This window comes from Coenobita brevimanus, chromosome 21 (assembly GCF_032717465.1).
Source record: "Coenobita brevimanus isolate Jiangsu-jjx chromosome 21, ASM3271746v2, whole genome shotgun sequence".
NCBI lineage: Eukaryota > Metazoa > Arthropoda > Malacostraca > Decapoda > Coenobitidae > Coenobita > Coenobita brevimanus.
In genome coordinates, this window is record NC_136974.1 from 36,099,909 (window position 1) to 36,123,995 (window position 24,087).

The following is a 24,087-nucleotide window of genomic DNA, read 5'->3' on the forward strand; positions in this document are numbered from 1 at the left end:
ACATTGTCACATAAGCAGAAATGCAACAGAAATTTATTGTTGTATTTCTGACAGCACCACGCACATTAGCAAGCATACAATAGGCGCTTTAGTTGTTGTATTTCACGGACAACACCCAGCACACTATCACAACAAGAGAAATACAACACAAGGGCCACAAATTCAAGCCCTGTTAGCATGATAATAGCTTTCTTTTATTCTTGCTACCTCCAGGCGACTTTATACATCTGAAAAAATTACCTACTGAAAGAATTAAACCTTCAGATAATTCCATTTCTCCTTTAGCACGATTTTTTTTTTTTTTAAGAAAGAACCAAAACACCCCTGACAACACCTCTGACAACACAAAATACAACCGATATCACAACACACCCTAAATCTCTGCCAACACTCCTGACACCACTGCATCAACATCTGCCAGCATAAATAGTACAAAATTGACAACAACACTGACACCACCTGCCCCATTTACCAACACAACTGACACGACAGCCGCGGCATACGAAAATATATCTTAAATCTCTTCCAACACCCCATGCCAACACCCCTGCCAACACCTCTGACACCCCAAGGCAACACTAAATCACAGCTGCCATTAGGAGGCGACGGGAAAAATGCTCTTGACCTAGTTAGGGTTGGAATGGAGCTGGGAATAGGCTGTTTATTTTTCACCCTCTCCAGTCACGCATACCCCTATCAGTAAAGTTATTCTATAGCTTACACTTACTCCAACAGTTACCCTTTAGTTACTCCTACAGTTTCTCACACAGTTACCCTTATAGTTACTCCCTCAGTCACTTCCACAGTTACTCTTCAGGCTGGTCTTCCAATTACTCATACTGGGTGAAATGCGGTAGGACGTAGACTGTTTTTTTTTTTTTTTCACCCCTTCCCCTCACTCCTATACTCTTACAGTTACTTCTACAGTCTACAGTCACCCCTACACCCTCCATCTGGTCCCATATCCCTTCAGTCTACAGTCAAGAATAGTAGTAGTAGTAGTAGTAGTAGTAGTAATTTCACCAAGGTAATTTTACAGTAATTTATGTCATGTATTTGAACGCGTATGAATGTATGTATGTATGAAAAACACTGTAATTTAGGATAGAGATAAATACATACCACATACATTTTACTTCATACGGTATGACTGTGTGTATTTCTTTCGTGGGCACCCGTAATATAACGCAGACGCAGGTTATCCTATGAACTAAAATAACCCAGGCTGACCTTTACACTGATGCTCCTCAAAGCCCTAGCGCAGTTACCAGAGAGAGAGAGAGAGAGAGAGAGAGAGAGAGAGAGACGCCCTCCAGCAAAATGTTCTCCCCGCAGCTGGTTTTGATAAATGTTTCAGTGCTGGTATTTCGACGACCTTTCTTGAAGACTGTTTCTTAAAGGTAAACAAAGCTGCTCTGCCATGTCCTAAGTGAGACGTAGATACAGTGGAAGAGCAGACTAACCTTTCTCCTACCTCAAATCAAAGTCACTCCAGAGGCAAGTAAAATCATCAATACCAAGAATAAAATAGCTAAATTCCTGTCTTTTCCCGGGGGCTAATGTCAGGCGATGAATATTAAAAGGGACATGAGAAACAGGTGCAGCCTTTATCCAGGGGCAAGAATGGATGAAAAGTCAAAGCCGGAGAATGCCAGTGGTACAGATAGGAATGGGGGCAGAACACACACACACACACACACACACACACACACACACACACACACACACACACACACACACACACACACACACACACACACACACACACACACACACACACACACACACACAAAGATATCAGTATGAAATTCTTACCCGTTCGTGTGTTTTGCGGTGGTGATCTTTGCACTTTCTCCTCTGGACTTATTTGCGCGATCAGTTATCACTCAGTCCCTTCAGTAGTTGAGCTTATAATTTAAAGGGGGCCTCAAAATTCGTTTAATATACTGTATTTTCTCTAATTGAACAAGATCGATAATAATAATAATATTGATAATAATAATAATAATAATATGATGTTGATGATGACGAAAATGATAATGATGTCCTTCCTATCATGCCTCTCACCATTAATTCTCCATCGCTACCTATTAAGGGTAATAAATCAAAAGCACTATTAAGTCACTGCATCATCCATTTTATCTCAATTACCACCGTTAATGGGCCAATTAAGGACGTAAATCACCCTCATGAAGTGTCCATATCTTCCTCTTTATCTGTTATCAGTTGTCATTAGGAGCAGCACTGACTAAATTGCTTCTACGGTCAATCCTTTATGTTGGTTGTTTTGCTTCCTTGTAACTTCATCTAAGGTCATTTTTTATTTTTATCGTATTCTTAATTCCTCACCTTTAGTACTCGTCTTCATCTCCCTATTAATCTGTTACTTATCGCCGTATTCCTAGGGTTAAGTAGGAGTGCAAATAGCAAATAAATGAATAAATGAATAAATAATATTAATAAATACTTAATTTTCCTTATCACGGCTCCATTAGCTCCATTCAGGATCACCTTCCCTTATACTCATCCATTTCATTGTTCCTCATCATTAACTGTTTTTACCTGCGGCGAAGTCGACAGGTCTGTAAGTGGTACCGGGTACACTTGAGGGATCTCTCTCTCTCTCTCTCTCTCTCTCTCTCTCTCTCTCTCTCTCTCTCTTTGTTTAGGAAAGTTTGAATCTCTGTTCTTGGAGAACTTTGAGAGATTTTCTTATGAAATACAAAGTTGCTTAGCTTGAAAGTTTGAGTTGATTTAACATGTCAGCTGTTGCGTCAGCTAACGCAACAGCTGACTATTAGGCGATTTTCAGTTTCGGCTATAAGGTGACATTTCAGCAGCTCTCATAAAATGCAAAGATGCTCATCTTGAAATATTAATTTGATCTTACATGTCAGCTGTTGCACCAGGTGATACATAATTTCGCCGCACGCCCATGATGATAGTTTCTTCTTGTTATCTTGCTATCAGAGTCCCGTCGCAGTGTTCCAGGATTTTATTAGGAGTTGCCACGACAAAACATTTCCTTACTTCCTTGTCTTGTCTCAGGGGGCTAACCAGGAATTTTCACATGAGATCAAGTTCTCCTCGAATACCTTTTCATTGTTATTTAGTGTTTTACCGTTTGATGCCATTCTTTGTGTTCCAAATCACTAAATTTCCTCGATGTGGCAGTTTATAAACTTGTTATAATATCTTCAACACTAGGCCATCTAAATACGATTTCCCTCACTGTTCTTCCCTTTTTATGTAAAACGATTACACACAGATGGTACCTGGTGGCTACCATCGTCCACTCACTTGATGTAATGCTACCTGCTTCTTACCTCACCATTATCACTTATTCTGCATCTGTCCTTTCTCGTCCTATTTCTCCCATCTTTCCTGTTACTTTTTATTACTCCTCTGTCCTTTTCAGGTGTCTCTACACTGTGGTTTTCTGTAAGCCAGAAACCATTTACAAGGCTGGGTGGTAACATGTAACCAACCCATACGTGTTCCCTACGTGTCAACAAGTGGGTTGACGTTCCTTCCCGTAATACAACTAACTTAGAGACAAACGACCACCCCTTACAGGCTTCTGGCTTCTGGCAATAGATAGATAGATTACACACACTTGATTTGACTTTATATCCCTACTACATCGTTTCCAACGATCTAAATGTATGCACTTTCCTTCTTCCTTCCTTCCTTCCCATGTGATTACACGCAGTCCGAAGGTGCAAGATAGTACAGTACATTCCCATGATTACTTACTTCCGTATCTAAAACTCCATCACTAATCACGTCCTTCAATGCATGTACACACATACTACAATCTCCACTTCCTCATCTAAATTGCCATCATACAGCACAGTGTCTACACGTAAACATCGTTCAGTAAAGTGACGTCATCCATTCTTGTTAATGCCAGAAATTGTACTCAACATCTTCATTACGATGACGTCTATTATGTTTTATTTTTATCATTTCTGGGCGATTTTATTCAGCTTAGGATGGGCTGACTGAACTGAAGGGGTTACAGGCAAGCTAGGCAACCTTCAATAATCCTCTCATTGCCAGACACTCTTATGAATACCTTTTTCTAATCTATCCCTGTAAAGAGAACCGTCTGGTGGTAGCAAGAATGAAATAGAAATGACGTTACTGTGCCGGAAGAGTTGGTAGAGCCTGTATCTATTCCTTTCACAACACTATATTAAAAAAAAAAAAATGTATATTTCATATTTACGATAGGCCTCTCCAAAGATCACAGAATCAATCGGTGACCAAATATATGAGAAGTCATCTTACTGAAGGGGTAACGCCAGTGTCCACAGTATCGATGCCCACATTCGCTATATACAACAATTTCATAGTGAATGTTTTCATCCGCTGTAGAAGAGAGAACAATCTTCCACTCACAAGTAATGATTTTAATAATATAGCATAGTAACCCTTGTAACAGGACGTGTACTCTTCGTTCTCTCTGGAGACCCGATTGCACGCGTTTTCTATGAAGTGCAAACAAGTCGTCGCCGTCGCAACCTCGACCCACCCTCAGATTACTCACTTCATTAATTTCTTCCTGGCACGCTCGGGTCATTAATCACGCTACAAAATAATAGACTGCTCTCAAATGTGCTTTAAATTAAGGCTACATATAATCCAGTTAAAAAAAAATGAGTTGCCGAATGAATATGGTGTTACTACTTTCTTTTCATAGTGATTAATTTCTTTGTGGGTACGGGATCATTAATTGTTAAGTAAAATAATGTACCGCTCCCATATATATTAAACCCCTTTCAAGATGATGATGTCTTTCTTCACTTTATTTTTGCTGCCCCTAGACGATTTTTATTCAATCTTGATCGAGTTAATGAATGCAACACTTAACCCCGCCAAATTGAAGTCTCTCAGGCTAAGCTTAATAAAAATTGTCTGGAGGTATTACTGTACTAACAAGCTAAAGACCATGGTACTGAAGAAGTTTTTAATGTCATCCTGGGGCGAAGGATCATGTCACTACAAAATTATATATATATATATATATATATATATATATATATATATATATATATATATATATATATATATATATATATTCCTGTAGTATATTGAGGGAGAGAGCGAGAGAGAGACGCCGCAAAGCTTTAAGCCTTTTAGTCTCCGAGGGTCTTTATTTTTAATTTACTTACTAATGTCCTTGAATTTTTTCGTGCCTTTTGCACTTTTTTTTTTTTTTTTGTCCAGATAGTATTTTCAGTCAGGAAAATTTTGACATAGCCTTAATTATCCCCTCCTTTCCTTGAGACCCTTCTTAAATTTAATAAAATTGTCTGGGAGTAACTCATATGTGAGGGACTCAACATACAACTTTTCTAAACACAGTGAAGTATAAGACTTTTCGTTCCATTAACTCCTCTGACTGACTTCCTTCAACCTTTCTGTCGTCGCCGCAGTGTCAGTGGTTGTATCTCTCCCTCTACGGTACTGTCGCTGTTTCACTGTATACTCATCTTTTGAAATGTCTGCCTGCATCCCTCCCTCTTTACAGCGGACGCCCAGTATCTGTCCAGGAAAGCACTCTCACCCCATCCCAATTTCTTTTCAGCCCTCTATTGCAAGAATTACATAACCGGTACTCTCAATATTTCATTTATGCAGCTGATCAGATTTGGAACTCTTCTTCAGTCTGCATTTTCCACTGCCTGTGATCTCAGGACTTTTAAAAAGAGTGTACCCAGACATATTGAAATGAGAGGATCTTGATTTTGGCTCACTGTAAAATTTTCCCTAGAAAGGACAACGTATTTTCAGACTTTCAGCCTTTGACTCCTTCTTTTTGCATTAAAAATAAAATAAAAAGACTACGCATTCAGAGAGCTGAAAAAGAGGCAGTACCAACATGCAGTATTAGTCACAGCTAAATAAATAAATGCATAAATAGTCGGAGAATGAGTACAGTACGGCAGTGTCCCTTTTTCGTATCATTAACATTTTTACACACTTTTGTTTTCGTGACCATTAAGACTGTAATCAGCTAAACCATCCTTGCATGTACCCTTACCTACACCTACACACACACACACACACACACACACACACACACACACACACACACACACACACACACACACGGACATGCAACAAGGGCGCAAATTTGTTATCCACGTAGTCAACACGCAACCCATTTCACCAGGACATGTGTTGCGAATTTAACAAGATGGGAGTACATTTTGTTTTATGGAGTGGTGGGGTGACTGGCCTGTACAGTGGTGCTGGATATTGGAAAAAGGGAAAGGTAGCTGAGTTGTGTGAAGGAGATTGATCGAGCAAAAGTCTCTCTCTCTCTCTCTCTCTCTCTCTCTCTCACACACACACACACACACACACACACAGTTTGATAATGCTAGTAATGTTATGAATATGCTCATAAAGTTTTTATGTTCATATCCACACTCGCCAGAGAGACTCTTTCTCTCTCTCTCTCTCTCTCTCTCTCTCTAGCACATATCATGCCACTAAAGGTCACATCACGGTCATCTAAAAGGAAATGTCAACCCTAATGTCAAATGTCTGGGTAAACTACATAAGTATAGTGTATTTGGATTCATTTTGGATTCTCCTGCTCAGATTATCCAAACTAAATTAAAATGCTCCACGCCTGAAGTCTAAGTTTAGTTAATGGCCTGAGAATGGTATAGCACTTTTCTTCTCTCTCTCTCTCTCTCTCTCTCTCTCTCTCTCTCTCTCTGCTAACCACCACCATCACCACCACCACAGCACTCACCACAACCATCACCACTGCCATCAACATCATCATCATCATCATCATCACCACTACCTTCATTAGTCGAAGAAAGGGAGGGGCAGACACCTAAATAATTTGCTGCACTAAACGTACGATATTTGACGTCAGAGAAACTAGTCCAAACAGTGGAATTTAGCTGGAAATAAATTAACCTTTTCAATCCAGTGCGCCTCTCTATCTCTGTCTGTCCCTCTGCATCTCTCTCTCTCTCTCTCTCAACTTAGCAATATTTGATACTAGCGAGTCACTAGATTAACCTTTTTAGTCCAGTGCATATTTCATTTCTTCTCTCTCTCTCTCTCTCTCTCTCGTTGCATCAGTTAGACGAGTCATACCCTGCTTAGTAAACACCTCTCATTCCAAGGTAGTTAGGAATGCTGAATCTAACCCTTCCAAACTGACATGTCGCCGTGGTGGAGAAAAAATCGTTTAAAGTGAGCAAAAATAAAACGAATGCATGGTCATGGTAGAGAAGGTACTAAAGTTGCCTCAAACGATAGAGAGAGAGAGAGAGAGAGAGAGAGAGAAACCTCCTCGCGCCAGCACCCACCGTCCATACTGAAAACTTGCTAAGGATTTCTCAGTCGGAATGATGTGATGGTGTTTGTGGCGATGTTTTTGTGCTACTTTTTCTTTACTAACCTAATTCAAACCATCGGACTGTGCCCTACCCCAGCCTAGGATCGAACTCACGTCCTTTCAGTCTGCTGGCCACTTCTCTAACCACCACCACCTTTCCCACTCATGTACAGTCGGGATCAAAAGCCCTGTCGTCGCCTTTCCTGCATCTCTCTCCCTGGACTTTGAAAACTAGTGTGGTAATTCTGCAGCCAAGACAACGATGGCATTGATCTGTGGTCGAAAATCCTCAGTGTTGGTTGCTGCAGATTCGCCGCACTGATTTTCAAAGTACTTAGAAAAACACGGAAGGTGACATGAATTTTGATGGCGACTGTAGCATACCTAACAAGAAAGCGCGATCTGTATAGAGATGAACTGCAAATAGTATGGAAGTTATTGATAGTAGATAAAAAGCTTTCACCTTGTTTAAAGCTAAATCATTTCTTCAGGTACAGTTTGTAGAAGAGACTATTGGGTATCTTATTGCTGACAGCTAACATTTCTACTCCAAATGCCCTGAGGAAGCATCAGGGATATTGGTATTTACTTCTGGAAGTTTCAGGAGACCTTTTCTTCGTTATCGTTGCCCTTTTACCTAAAGCTCATTTACTTTACTTGTGGGTGATTTACTGGCTTAGAGACTGTATGCCTGAAAAACCAAAATATCAGTATTGTGCTTAAATAAGTCAAGTTGTTTATCTCTCAAATCAATCTGGTTGAAAAGATATCACATGGACTGTTTCTCAGCATCGGCCAGGTTCTTACAATTCTTGAAGTGGTCTCCTGTCTCTGATTCGTCCTCTTTCTGCGCAGTTCATATGCCCACGTCACACGTTAGTTGTCTCTAACCACATTAATTTCTGACTGAGTTTGATTTGCATTACACATGTTAAAGTTTAGTGTATTAGTAATCAACAGAGCGAAAGGGACGGAGGACACATAGCGTGTTAGTAATTAGCAGAGCGAAAGGGACGAACAACTCTAAGGCAGCTGTTTTGCACAAGTAGGCCCAACGCATTCAGCAGGACGAAAGATGTCTCAAGTTGCATGGGAATTTCTGAATGGCTTCCAGTTTTCCTGTTTTCTCCTTTATTTTGTCTTAAGTGGGCCGTTCATCAGCATTAAACGGTAACCCAGACTGGCCACACTTACCGACCCCCACAATGCCTGCCCTAAACGTTGTGAGTGTGGTGATTAGCGGTAATGAGGGCTATTGATTCACCGACCCCCACGCCACTGCCACCCCTCACACCTCACCACCGCACCACCTTTCTTCCCGCCACCACTGAGAGGCTCACGACACGCAGACCACAACAACTCATCACCCTCCACACACCTACCTACCCTATCACATCACCACACACCCCCAACACACACCAAACCACCGCACTCACACCCTCACACTCCCACCCAACCACCCACACACCCACCCTCACACGTCACCATATCCCCACACCCTCACACATCCACACACCTCGACACACTGCCACCTCCCCACCCTCACACACACGCTCATCCACCCATTCCGTCCACCCACCCCAACCAAACAACAAGGTTATATTCATAGTACGAGATATCGTCTTTTTCGTCTATTATCGATACTATTTTCATTAAGTAACGTACATTATACAGAAAGAAAACGAGTGTATCATAAGGCAGATGTGTCTATGAGCCTCCGAAGCCCACGAGAATATGGCTCACTCATGGTCCTATAAATTTTCGATCAAAGAGAAAGGAGAAAACCTGCATCGGGCATTAACATTCATGGCTGGAGATGAACGGGAATGTCAGGGCGGTTGATGACGGGCATTGGTTTTGTTAGTGGGTCCATAAATTCCTGATAGAGCGATCCCAGTCAGAGTAATGATACAAAACCGTCGACAGGAATAGTGATGTTCGTTTTAGTGATCATGTTGTTTGAAATACTAGAGGCTTTAATTTGCCCATAATTCGGCCGACATGATGGGAGATTCGAGCTTACCGCCAAAAATTCGAACTCAGAATCTTTGCATAGTTAAATACACATATATATATTTTTTCCTGTGCTGATTCTTTGGTATGAATTGCTTTCGTGCTGTGGTAGATAGATTTATTAGAAATAGATGCATTTTTCAACCTTCAGTCTTTCAGCTCGGGGACGTTATTTTAAATCTGTTTTTGCTGCCTACAGAGGCTTCTCTTAGCTTAGGAGAGACATTTTTCTAGCTGTTGGAATTAAATATAGCCTTCGTTAACCCTGTCTCTTCTGTTGTAGGTCTTTTTCAAATTAAATAAAATCACCAAGAGGCATCAAGAATCAACTAGAACCGTAGTGAAGAGGATTATCGACTTAGTAATTCAGATTGCAGTTGGGAAGACAAATTAAAATGTGACCAAACCGGATTTGCCACAGATTAATTCAGTGATCACGTTACGTGATATAATAACAACCTTGATTTAATTACGTAAGTGAAAGAGTAACAGTTATTTTTATCTTGTCAGGACGATTAAGGCTTTTGTATTTATTCTTGGTGTGTTCAGACGATTTTTCTTAACTTAGGAGTGAGTTTACGAAATGAGAAGTTGCAGAATGGAATAACTTCATATATTTCCACCTCTGAAAAAAAGGCATCTGACAGTAGCAGCACTACTTCTACTACTGCTATTACCACTACTACTACTACCACTACTACTACTACTGATGATGATGATGATGTTGATGATAATAGTAATAATAATGATGATAATAATAATAATAATAATAATAATAATAATAATAATAATAATAACAATAAAACTTATAAACAGATAAATAAATAAATAAATAAATAAATAAATAGAATCCATAAACGCAGAGAAGGGGCATAGAGGTAACTCCAACAATCACGTCAGCTAAACTAATAATAACGTTGATTCAATTACCTGAGTGCCATAGTACGTGTAATTACAGATGCACCGTGAGTCACCTGCTGATAACGTCATAACCCCTTCACGACGAGGACGTATATATCTTTCCTAATGCTTTCTCTCTCCAGACGATTTTATTTAACGTAGGAAAGACCTCTCGTTCTGAAGGGGTTAATGTAGGCGGTATCTCCCCCCCCCAAGTCTCCTAAGATAATCAAGACAGACGATTTTATTCAGATTAAGATAACCCCTCGTTGCGAAGGGGTTAATGAAGGCTGTATCTTAACCCCTACTGTTCTCTCCTACGATGCAGACACCAGACGATTTTGCTCATCTTATTCTTACGTAAAAATCTCCTGTTTTAAGGGGTTAATTAAGAGCATATCTAAGCCCATAAAAATCCCTATGAATCTCTATAAATCTCTCCAAGGCTGACTAAAATCGTCTGGAGATAGCAAGAACACAATAACACGCCACCGTACTGGAGGGGTTACGTTACGCGCACTGAAACATTTCGTACGTCAGAGGACAGCAACGTAAACGACCCGTGCGTCTTAGATCCGTTATTTTTAAGTCATATCGTAAGCTTCGTAACATCACTTCCCCTGCTATTTGTTTTACATATTACACATCTGATATTCTCTTTGACATTCTCGTTTGTTTTAATGTCGGCACCGTTTTCATCAATAACGTACGCCTGGATATTGGGCTGTTACTTGAAGAAAAAAATTATTAGCTGAAACTTTAAATGAGTTAGAGCTAGTTTCTCAAGCACAGTTTAAAAAAAATGGTACAGTACTTGAGATGGGTCCAAGTCGGGCACAAGGCTTTTTTTCTTCTTCTTCTCAGTAAATAGAGTTTCAATATATGGATTTAATTTTTACCATTTGAACACTCATGGCTCTGTGAAATCTATACCTCTTGCAGATTTGATTTTATTGCAGATGGAGTTACGTGAGCAAATTCCTTAAGTACGAGAAAAGTAGAAGCAAATATATCACGTAAATTAGGAAGAGCATTAGTGTTGTAGAAAAAGTGGACATTAGAGTTTAAAACCTTGTACCAGTAAGAAATTCTGGGAAATAATTAAGTTGAGGAGGTATTAGCGAGAGGAGTGAGGGGCTTGTCGGGGTGCAGGGAGAGAAGGGGAGGAATAAGTGGGAGGGGAAAGAAAGAGGAAGACGAGGAAGAGGAGATGTAGGTGGTTGCTCGACGCGCAGAGGGAAAAGAGGAAGGAAGAAGAGAAAAAGGAAAAGGAGAGAAGGAAAAGAATCAGAGAAAGGCCTTGGTGGTTTGTGGAAGGCGTAGGGAGGGAAGGGAGAAAGAGATGAAGGAAGGGGAGGAGAAAAACGATATATGGAGGGGAGAAATGAAGGCTAGCAGATGGGGGCAAGGAAGAGAGGCAGGAGGAGGAAGAGGGGAACAAGAATAAGAAGGAATTAGTGGATCTTATGGGAGGGAGAAGCAAGAAGAGAGGGAGGAGGAGAATGAGAAGACATGGGGATAGGAAATGTTGCTTTGTGGTAGGGGTGGAGAGGGAAGAGAAATGGAGAGAAATTGGTAGCTTGAGGGAGGCATAGAGAAGATGATGGTGATGATGATGAAGAGGATTCTTCTTCTATTCCTCCTTCTCCTCCTCATACATACATACATACATACATACATACATACATACGTACACACATAAATACGAAAATACATACATCCATGCTGGTATACGTACATTCATATGGTATACTGTATAAAAAAAAAAAAAAAGCCACACCCTATCTTTTCCAAAACACTGTACACCATCCACTCACTCTGCTGTTCACACTTTCTGCTAAGAGTACCATCAACAGTGACCTTGACAGCCACCAAAAGTCACTCAAAGGTCACACTGGCTGGCTGTGATGGACGTGGTAATGCTGACCTTGACCTGGAGGACCGTCTGCCTCACATCAGGGAATACTGGAAAGTGATTGTGTATACTGTGTCATTAGCAGTGAAATGGAGTATCCTGGTTGTCTTCTGGGAACGTATTATTGGGTGTGGATATTACTCGAGGAAGGAAGGAAGGAAGAAAAAGAGGAGGAGCAGTAGAGATGTAAGAGAAGAAGGAGAAGGAGGGGAAAAGAAGGAATTAGCATCTTTAACCCTGTGTCGTATTTTATTTTTGCTACATCCAATAGATTTTACCTACAGGAGAGCCCCAGTTAGTGATGAGTTTGATGAAGACTGTATTTACGAGTAACCCTTCAACTTAAAATGCCTTTCCTACTAGCATAATTAAATTGCCTAAAAGTAGCAAGAATATAAAGTGACAGGCGTAATGTTAATGTAGGGGTTAATGGAGAATGAACACGAAGAAGACTGGAACTGTGAAAGGAAGGAGGAGTAGGAGAAGGACGATTGTAGGAAGGACGAATACTGGGGGACGATGTGTAGAAGTTCAAGAAGAAGACAGGGGAAGAAAGACAGAGCAAAGTAAAGGACAGAAGGAACGAAGGATGAAGGGGGAAGTGAAAGACATTTGAAAGGAGGGGAAGAAAAGATGGAAAATAAGAAAAATGGGAGAATGAGAGGGAGGAAGGAGGGAAGGAAACAGTGCAGACGATTAGAGAGAGAGAGAGAGAGAGAGAGAGGTGACTAAGAGTGACCCGGAAGTGGAACAGTATATACGTGATTAGGGTATGACGGAAGTAATACTAGATAAGCATGGCACGAAAAACTTAAGGACAAAAAAGAAGGAAATGTTGACCCTGTGTGTGTGTGTGTGTGTGTGTGTGTGTGTGTGTGTGTGTGTGTGTGTGTGTGTGTGTGTGTGTGTGTGTGTGTGTGTGTAAAGGAAGTCATGGTTATGGGAAAGGAAAGAACTGTGTGTGTTTGTGCTTGCTCATGTATTTTCCTGTGTGTAAATAAACTAAAGGCTGTAGATAAGAAAAGATGTGTGTGTGTGTGTGTGTGTGTGTGTGTGTGTGTGTGTGTGTGTGTGTGTGTAGTACTAGGAACCATAAATATTGCAGTACGTTCATGGAAGTGCAAGATATTGACGTCTGACCCCCTGCATGACAACACTGCTCCCTATCCCTCTCTGCTTTGGCAACACTGTACCCACCTGACGAGGGAGAAACAAAAGAAAGTGTTTGATTAATTTCACCTCATTTTTTATTTAATTTTTTCTTTCACTATATTATTTTACTCAACCAGACGATTTAACTCGGCTTAAGGGACGATTTTTTTAGGGCAATACGACGCAGCCTCTGTACGTGTGCGCTTGCTGCCTTCAGACGATTTTAGGCCTCGTAATGAAGGGGTTTGATCCATTAACCCCTTCAGTACGATGGTGTCTTGTGGCGATACCCCTAAAGTACTGTGCAGTTCTACCGTTAGATATATTTGCTCAACTAAAGCCTCACGTGTAAAGAAGCAACAGTTTACGTGTCATGTACCGTGCTACCAAAATACCTACACGTACTACACATAATGCAAGGATGTGTGGAGGAATGCAGATAATAACACTAGCTTCCATGTTAAGTTGGGTGGTATCTTCTGTATATATGACTGGCTTGCGTGTGTGACCGCCTGTGGTGACTCCTCTTCTTGGTAGTGGTGTGATGCGTATGACGTGAAATTTTCCTCTTTTAGTTTGTAGCGTACGGCGCTTCTATCGAATGCACTGATGAAGGGTTTACATCTGAGTGAGGGTTGGGGTTATTACACGTATGATGCCACTCAGGGATTAGAGACTGGTCACTTGCCTGAAATGTCTGGACTGATTAGCCTGTGTCCGGATGCTGTTCACTCTTGATGTGGCAGTAAAGGCTGGGGTGACTGATAACCAGATAGACGGTGTGTGGGCAGTGTGTATTATAGAGCATAGGTTTTTAAAGAAAAGGAAAGTTTTGTTAGCGTTTAACTAATTAGATTTCAGGGTTACTGTGTGTGTGGTGTGGCTAGAAGGGTACTTAGCGTACCGCCCTCTGCCTCTCGGCTCATAGTCCCTAAGTTCAAGGGTCCCCAGGGTTTACCTCTTTATTAACATTTGAAAACTCCCAATTACATCCATTCTAGTGGACTAAGGCTCCAGTGGTATATAAATGTGTGTGTGTGTGTGTGTGTGTGTGTGTGTGTGTACTAACGAGTGTGTTGTGTTGCAGGTCCGGTGGGGGCAGCGTGGGTGAGCGTCGTGGGGCCCCGCGGGGCACACGACGGACGGAACGACACGTCGGTGATCGGGGCGAGGAGCGGGACCAGGCCCTGGTGCGGGGCGGCAGTGACCCTGTGCTTGCCAGGCTGGGGGAGGGTGCCAGGGCAGGCCGGGGCTCTGCAACTTCTCTGCCCTCCTCACTAACTCTGGAGCGGCTAACTCCGGGCCGGCAACGGCCTCGCAGCGGGGTGGGGCAGGGGCGTGTGGTGCGGGCGGGGCGGGGCAGGGTGGAGACCCGGCGGCGGGTGCGGCACGCGGCGGTGGCGGGGGCGGGGGGGTGGCGTGATGGTGTGCGGCAGGCTCGACTGGTACCCGCCCCAGCCCGCAGTGCCTCGCTCCCCGCCACCACGGTACCTGCCCCGCCTCGCCCCGCTCTGCCCCCTCCTCTGCCCCCGCCACCGACGCCTGCAGCTGCCCTTCCACCCCGTACTCCCGTTACTCAGGGCATCACAGTCCCCCCTGCATCCGTTTCTGCCCCTGTTCAACCCCCCGCCCCAACTCACGGGCAGGCCACTCCCCAGGCGGGGCGGTACGGAATTACCAGCACCAGCCTGGCGGCGGTGTTGCGGCGGGAGGAACGGCGCGACCCTAAAGTTTCCCGCAGGCGGTCCGACCGTGACGCCAAGAGCCGCAAGTACGTGGCGGGGAGCGGCGGGGGCCGCCAGGCCCTGGCCGCCGCCGCCACCCACACCCACACGCTGTGGCGACCCCTCGCACAGCCACCCCCAGATCCCATCAAGCCCCGCAAACACGCCCCCTGCTGCTGCCCGCCCGCCATGACACAGGCACCATGCTCATCCATCCTTCTCCTTCCCTTACATCTCCTCGTCCTTGCCATTTTCCTCGCCTACCTCATCATCGGCGCATATGTCTTCTCTGCCGTGAGTACCACATTCCCACCACCCCTCACACTGCACCCACACCAGCAGTTACACTCCCACCCTCACACTGCATCCACACCTGCACACACACTCCTATCCTCACACTTCACCGACTCCGGCACCCACATTCTCATCCTCACACTGCACCCACACCAGCACCCACACTCCCATCTACACACTGCACCCACACCTTTACTCACACTCCCACCCTCACACTGCACACACACTTCCGCCCTCATACTGCACCCACACTCCACTCACACTCCCACCTTCACACTACACCCATTTCTTTGGCCTCACAAATGACGGCATAATAACACAGGCGTCACCCATGTCCCTTTCTGTGCACGACTCACTAACAGTCTCCCACAGTGCGTCCCTCAACCAGCACACTAACGACACCTCTGCAGACTTACTTACTATATAAACTCCTCTGACCATTACCAACACCTACAGTACACTACCCCTAAAACTACAGATTCTTCCACTATAGGCACCACTAACCCCATGCACCGTCACCACTAGCAACGCCTCACTGGATTTACCCACTGTATATACGCCATTAACTATCGCCAACACCTGCACCACCGTGTAACTTCGCCTACTATACACACCACTAATTACCACCACCAACACCAACACCAACACCACTAGCATCTTCATGGATTCACCTACAATACCCATCGCCTACACCTCTAACACCTTCATGGATTCACCTTCTACACCCATCCGTAACTACCACCAACACCTTTATCAACTATCAACAAAACAGCATTTCTTTAGAATCACCCACCACACACACACACACACACACACACACACACACACACACACACACACACACACACACACACACACACACACACACCACCACCACCACAACCACCACCGCCACAGCCACCACCTTATAGATTAACCCACCATACACATGTTTATCATTACTCGCCCCATGTTAAATTTTCAGCACTCCTCTAGCCTACCATAGTGTCCCATCCCTTCCTTCACCATCCCTCAGCCTTTTCTAATAATATCTTCTGTAGGGGTCTGTAATGAAAGGGAATAATAGAGATGTTTTACTTCTTTGGGCATCTATAAAGTGTTGTGTTTGAGGTTTTCTGCTGTGTGATATAAAATGTTGCCAAAATAATTAGGAAAGTAGAGAGAGAGAGAGAGAATTTTGTACGAACAGTAGGGAGGACAATAAAAAGAAACGATTTAGGGAAGCGAATGGAATGTGTGAAACAATATCCGCCCTAATGAACAGGGAAGAAAAATACAGGAAGAATTGGTGTAAAAGCATAAGAAATTGCTTTTATTATGAACAGAGAGAAAGATAACAAGAGGAGGATGAAAGGTGATTTGATTTGAACAGGGAGACGGAAAGAATGAAGGAAGAGAGGAAGGGATGAGAAGAGAAGGATGAGAAAAGAGATGAAGAATAGACCTGTTATGGAAAGGATGAGGGAAGGAAGAGGAAGGGAAGGGAAGGGAAGGTAAAGGAAAGGTCAGAGTTGTTGATTTAATATGAACGTGGAAAGGAACAAAACGAGGAGAGGAAAGGAAGGGATGAACGGACGAAGGAAGTAAGGAGGGAGACTAGAGCGAGCAGAAAAAAAAAATACAATGAATAAAGGGAGAAAAGGATGGGAGGATGAGAGGAAGGGAAGAGAGGGGAAGGATTAGAGAAGATTTGTGAATAAGGAGAAGATAGAAGCGAGGACAAGGAAAGGAGAGGAGAAAAATGGAAGACTGAAAGAAGAGGGGCAGGGTAGAGTGTAGACTTATTGAAAAAAAAATATATATGAATAGAGTGGTAGAAGTGAAGTAAGGAAGAGATACAAGGAAGAGAAAGGAAGACAGATCAAAGAATGAGATCATGGCATGCTACGAATAAGGTGAGGGGAAGAAAAGTGTGAAGAAAAAGGGGGTAATGGAGAACAAAGAGAAAGAGACACAACCTCCGTGACATATCCATTTCCTCGTAACCATTGACAACTGGGACGCAAACCTGCAATTTCAGTTTATTTTCTGCATCGTTTTTCTTTGGCTATTGGTGCGTATGTTCTACCTTGGGTGCTGACTTTTTTATTTTTATTGCTGTTTGTGCTCATTTTGCTTCCTGAGATATTAAGTTTGCGTCTGATTCTGTTATTTTGTTACACAGTACATGGTTCCTCGTTTTCTATTGCTACTCACAAAAGGAAGGACTAACGAAGGACTACCTAAAATAAATGACCTCTCTGACGTATACGGTCCTTCACGTAACCCTCTTGACATGGCACAGAAATCCACATTTACCGTTTATTTCCACCACTTTTTTCCTTACCGGTACTGGTTTCTTGTGTAGGGTGTCGATTTTTGCCTTCGTCGTGAGGTGCAGGGTGTATGAGTGATGTATGTTGACCCTCCTCCTCCTCCTCCTCCACCTCCTTCTCCTCCTCCTCCACCTCCTTCTCCTCCTCCTCCTCCTTCTCCTTCACTTCTATTTTTTTTTTCTTTCTGTGCCCCTTCCTGGTTCTTTTTCACTTCTTCCTCCTTTCTTGTTTCTCATCTTCCCTTTCTTCATCGCTTTTTGCATACTCTCTCCCTTCCCTCCTTTGCTTCACCATATTCTTCCTTCCCCTCTTTTTAACCTATGCATGAGGATGATTTTTTTTTTTTAAATTCTTTGGAAAAAAGTTTTTATTCTTAGAGGAGACTTTTGAAACGTAAAAGTACATGCAGTCTTCATTCACGTATTCAGATCTCACTCTCGACCTCTCTCTTCTCATCATCATTCCTCTCTCTCGCATCTCCTTCTTCCTCCACTTTTACCCCCCTCCTTCCTCTCCACTTTCTCTCCCTCTTCTCCCCTAAGCTATTGCCCTTGGACCCCATAATGTTTATCTAATCCATACACAAATTGAATTCGTAGGTGACACGCCACGGATTTTATAGCCTTCCACCATTAGCTATCACCCCCTCCCCTTCTATCACCCCTTTCTCCCCCCTTCCCTTTCCCCCCTCTCCTTCTTTCCTTCCCTGCGTTTTCTCTCCCTTCTTCCTCCCCCTTTCCTTCCTTCCTGCCTTTCCCCTCTCTTTCTCCCCCCCCCCTTTCCTTCCTTTCCCCTCTCTTCCAACCTCCCTCTTCTTCTTCTTTCCTTTCCCTGCGTTTCATCCGCCATTCCTCCCACTATCTGCCATCCTCTTCTTCTCTCCCCTCCTGTCTTCCTCCCCTTTCATCTCGCCTCCCCTCTCTTCCCCTCACCCATTCTTTTCCCTGCCTGCCTGCTTCCCATCTATATCCCTCCCCTCTTTTCCCTTCCCTCCTACTTTTTACCTCCCTACCCTTTTTTCACCTTGTTCCCTCTGCCTCTCTCCTCTCTCCTACAGTCTCTCTCTGTTTATTCTCCCTATTCTTCATCTTTAGTTTCCCCCCTTCTTAACCTGATTCCCTCTTCTTACTCTTCTCACTCACCCCCTTACCCCCTCTCCCTTCTCTCCTCCACCTTTCCTCCTACCTCCGCCTCTCCCATCTCCTTGAAGGATGGTGTAAGGTTAAGGTTGTAATAAATGTGTGTATGTGTGTGTGTGTGTGTGTGTGTGTGTGTGTGTGTGTGTGTGAGTGTGTAGTGAGTGAGGAGGACGTAGTAAGCTTTATGGGAGTATGACATGAACACATTACATGCCATGGAGAACTGTTTGCGATGGAGAAGAATTGCTTGACTCAGTAATAACTGCGAGACGCTAAGACTAATAATAACTGACGCAGAGAAAAGTTGTTCCAGACGAATAATCCCTGACGTGAAAAAATTGTTAGCGACTGAGAACTGTTCGTAATGCAAAAGAATTACTTGTCGATAATTGCGAGACATGACGTATATATATATAAAAGGCTAAAAGTTAGACTACTCATTTCTGATTCCTAGGCTAGAATGACCAATCACTCCTCCTCGAGCAGCATTACTTGCTCAGTAATCCCACCCTCATGGGAACTGACTTTTATGGGCCAGATCCGGTTGGAGCGCCTTAACCCACTAGATCACCAGGCATCTCTTTGTTGGTTTTATGGTTACCACACAACGTTGTCAGTAGTTTCCTGGACTACAGAAATCCATTTTGCTTGCCAATCACTGTAGGCATTTGATGGTAACACTACATAGAATGAGTGGATGATGGGCACCCCCACACGTATCACGTGAAGGAGAATAATTGCTTGACGCTGAAAGAAATAGTTTAGGATGGATTATGATTACCTGATAAAATAATAATGGTTGGACGTATTGAGAAATTGGAGAGATGGCAATTTTCGGCCCAAGTTGGAGTAAAAAGAATATAGCGCCATGTTCTTCCTTTATTAACATCTAAATCATCGTCATCACCATTATACCAGCCTTCTATCTTTCCGTTATATCTAATTCAGTAGATTGCTCATGACGTGACGCATTCTAGTTACCTTTCATCTTTGTTTATGTGATGTGTATATTGCCCTTATCTCTATGTGTAGTATATATATCTGCTGTGTGTCTGGGTGTATATTGTGATGTATTCAGGAGTGGGGGAAGCCTTCATGTGGCAGCACTAATATAACCTACTACTACTACTAGTATTACTCTTCTTCATCCTGCTGCTGCTGCTACTACTACTACTACTACTATTACCACCACCCTGGGAGACCCTCTAAAAGTTGAACAAGTTCTTCTGGCTCTTTTGCATGTGAACCCAGCGAACTGCAGACTGAGGCGACCTTCTGCAATCCACCATCCTCCTTGCAGGAGATAAGGAAGGAGTTGAGGGATGTATAAATCCTCGGACAATAGACCCACCCGGTTATACCAATGCCATCACGGGAAGGCGCCCCCCACCAGCTCCCAGCGGTAGTAAAATCATAAATAAAACACGCTGTCCTTATTACCCGCGATTTTCCCAAGCCAGGTGACTTTATTAAGAAAAACACGCAATTTTTTCATAATTTACTGTTATCCTGAGTCAACTTCCCCTGTAAACAAAAGTATGCCATCTTTTTTTTTATTTACGATTATTTTTATTTCCAGTCAGCAGACCGTAGTAATAAAAACCCGCCTTCTTTCTCATTATTTACTGTTATTATCTCCAATCAGCTGACCATGTAAACAAGAACACGCCATTTTGTTTATTTACCAGTGTTTCGTCCTATCAGCTGACCATGTAAACAATAACACGACATCTTGTTTATTTACCATTGTTCGTCCTGTCAGCTGACCATGTAAACAATAACACGCCATCTTGTTTATTTATCAGCTTTTCGTTCAATCAGCTGACCATATACACAAAAACACGCCACCTATACTCTTATTATCCTAAATCCCTGACCATGTAAACAAAAACACACTTTGTTTTCTGTATTTACCATCAACACCCCAGTCAGCTGATAAACAGGACACTCCATTTTTGTTATTACTTGCCCCGAGTTCTTCCAATCAGCTGTTCACTGTAGACAAAGCACGCTATTATCATCTTGTATTACTCGTGTTTCTCTCTCTCTCTCTCTCTCTCTCTCTCTCTCTCTCTCATTACCCAGGCTTTCCTCCTAGTTGCTAGCTAAATAAAACACGCAGTCTTTACACCCGCGTTCGCTAAGCTAGAGTGGGTGCTATGTTTTGCTCGATGTGTGTGTGTGTGTGTGTGTGTGTGTGTGTGTGTGTGTGTGTGTGTGTGTGTGTGTGTGTGTGTGTGTGTGTGTGTGTGTGTGTGTATGTGCTTCCTCATGGGCTTATGTGGCTGTCAGTCACGTTAAATGTTGGCCTTCGGGTATTGATAATCTAACCTGTGGAGCTAAATTATGGTTATCCCTGGTCTTACGGTGGTTTTGGGGGTGTAAATCTCTCTCTCTCTCTCTCTCTCTCTCTCTCACACACACACACACACACACACACACACACACACACACACACACACACGTTGTTTTTTTTTTTTGTGTGTGTGTACCCAGACTGAAATCTAATGTATCAGCCAACCTACACAATTTCTCTTATTCAGTTTCCTATCTACGGTATTTAAGAGAGAGAGAGAGAGAGAGAGAGAGAGAGAGAGAGAGAGAGAGAGAGAGAGAGCATGGTGAGGGACCCGTCGTTACGTGCAACATTTCTCAGTACCGATGTCATCTTCACACTCTTCACTCTTTAATCCATTTCTGTATTTTTTGTCAAACATTCCTTACTCCCTTTTCTTTTCTCTCCATTCCTCCCAGTTGTCTCCTCTATTCCTGCTTCCCTCTCCTCTCTGTCCCTCTCTCATATCTCAGTTATGTCGACCTCTCCACTTTTGTCTTTCCCTCTTCTTCCTCTTAGTTCTCTCTTCCTCTACCAGTAATGTCTTCATGTGCAGCTCTCTCCTCTTACTCTCAATTAATCCTGCCCCTTCTCTTCTTCTTCCTCTCTCCGACTGCTCTATTTCTTCTCCAGTTTTATCTTCCTCTTCACTCCTTTCTTCTCCTGTCCTATCCCCTACCACAGTTCTTCTTTTTATATTCACCTCCATACCTCTCCTCTTCCTCTTTCTTTCCTCTCCTCACCTTTCCCCTCTTCACCTTTCCCCTCCCTCAGTTCTTCTTTCTATATCCACTGTCGTGCCTTTCCTCTTCCTTTTCTGTCTTCTCTTTTCCTCTCCCCACCTCGCATCTCCTCTCTTCTCTTCTCCTCCTCTTTCCCCTCTTCACCTTTCCTCTCCCTCAGTTCTTCTCTCTGTATCCGCCTCCAAACCTCTCCTCTTCCCCTTTCACTCCTCTCCTCTCTTTTTTCGTGCTTAGGTTACTCCCTTGCAGTTTACAGGCATAACGTGGACCCCGTCGTTACTGTATTACTGTACTTTGTAACCTTGACAACCCCACACAGACTCTTTCATCCAATTTTGCCTTTCCCTCATTCTTCTCTCGTCTTTTAGTTCTTTTTCCTTCTCCTGTAGTTCTTTCTTCCTTTTCTTCTAGTTCTCTGTCAGTCCCCTAATTCTATCTTTCCTTCACTATTTCCGTATTCTCTGTCCTCTTCATTCTCTTGTCTTTAAGTTCGATTTTCTTCTTTCTCATCTTTTTTCCAGGTATATCTCTCCTCATATTCAGTCTCCATCTATGAAGTCTATCGTTCCCATCATCTCTATTTCTCTCTTCCACAGTTCATCCTCTTTCCTATATTTCCTCCCTTCTCTTCAGTCTGTTTCTCACCTCGTCTCTCCTCCCCTATCCTCTCCTCTTCCTCTCGTGTTCCCTTGCTCCCTTCCTTTATTATTCATGTGGGGTTTACATTCGTGGTGTGGGACCTCTCCTTACAATATTACAGTCCTTTGTAACTTTGTCGATAAATCCATAGCCAGTGCATTATGTAGCCTCCATCGCTGCTACACCTCACACCTACCTACCTCGGTCATTTATTTGTCTTTACCTCTTTCGTCTGTTTCTCTCTTCCCTCCCCTCCCCGTCTTCATCTTCCAATTCTTTCTCCCCCACACATCCATTTCTGTGTTCCACGTCCTCCACTCTTGTTTCTTTCTTATCTGTTTTTCATTCATCCATTCTACTCTTCCCGTCTTGTTCTCCTGCTCCTCTCTCCTCTCGCTTTCCTCTCCTCTCCTCTCTTTTGTGTTCCTGTCTTCTCCTCTTCTCTCCTCTCACTTGTCTTTCTTTTTTTGTCATGTTCTTTTGGTCCCTCCCTAAATAGTTCTCAAGCAGTTTACAGGCATAGTTTATATCCCGTCGTTAGAGTATTACAGTGCTTTGCAACGCTGTCGATAAATCCATAGTTAATCCATTATGTAACCTCCTTTGCTGCTTTACCTTACACCTCACCTCACATTAACTTACACCTCACCTCACATTACCTCACGTCTCACCTCACATTATCTCACACCTCACCCCACACTACCTCACATCTCATCTTACACTACCTCACACCTCACCTCACACTACCTCAACCCTCACCTCACACAACCTCACACCTCACCTCACACTACCTCAACCCTCACCCCACACAACCTCACACCTCACCTCACACTATCTCACACCTTACCTTACACTACCTTACAGCTCACCTCACACTGCCTCACACCTCACCTCACACTACCTCACACTTCACCATGCACATATCTGCCTCTTACGTATTACACCTCACACCCTTACCTCACACCCTACACCTTAAGGCACACACACCACATCTCATACATATATATATATATATATATATATATATATATATATATATATATATATATATATATATATATATATATATATATATATATATATATATATATACCCGTGCACATACATATAAAGCACATGTTACACTTGCTTCTCCCTTCCCTCGCGCCTTTACTATTGTCTTTGGTGAGTTCATTTCTTTTTCTCCCTTCCTCCCCTCATTCTATTCTTACCCACCAAACCACCTACCTGACTCCACTCTGGCCTGATTGCTCACCACCCGTCCTGCTTACCTACTGCTACCTACCTGCCTCTTTGCTTGCCTGCCTGCCTACCTTCATACCACTTACCTGCCTATTTGCCTACTTTACTACCATCAGTCCTTGCTATCTTTATTCCTTCCTTCCTTCCCTCCTCCTCTTAATGTAAATGCCTAACGTTTTCTTCTCTATTTACCTACCTAGCTACTGTTCCTGCGATTTACTTACATACTGTCCTACCTAATAATAATCTGCCTACAGTCCTACCCATCAAAATACCCCTTGCTCTACCTACTTAGCATCGCTCC

General features: G+C 43.1%; 1 protein-coding gene across 1 annotated transcript in view; it reads left to right on the forward strand.

The window, feature by feature from the left end:
• LOC145392152 (uncharacterized) overlaps positions 1-24,087 on the forward strand; it is a 49,551-nt gene that overhangs the window by 17,419 nt on the left and 8,045 nt on the right. The window contains exon 3 of the mRNA XM_080266602.1: positions 14,440-15,370. Within this exon, the coding sequence (XP_080122728.1) occupies positions 14,440-15,370 (931 nt within the window). The remainder of the gene's footprint in view (positions 1-14,439; positions 15,371-24,087) is intronic.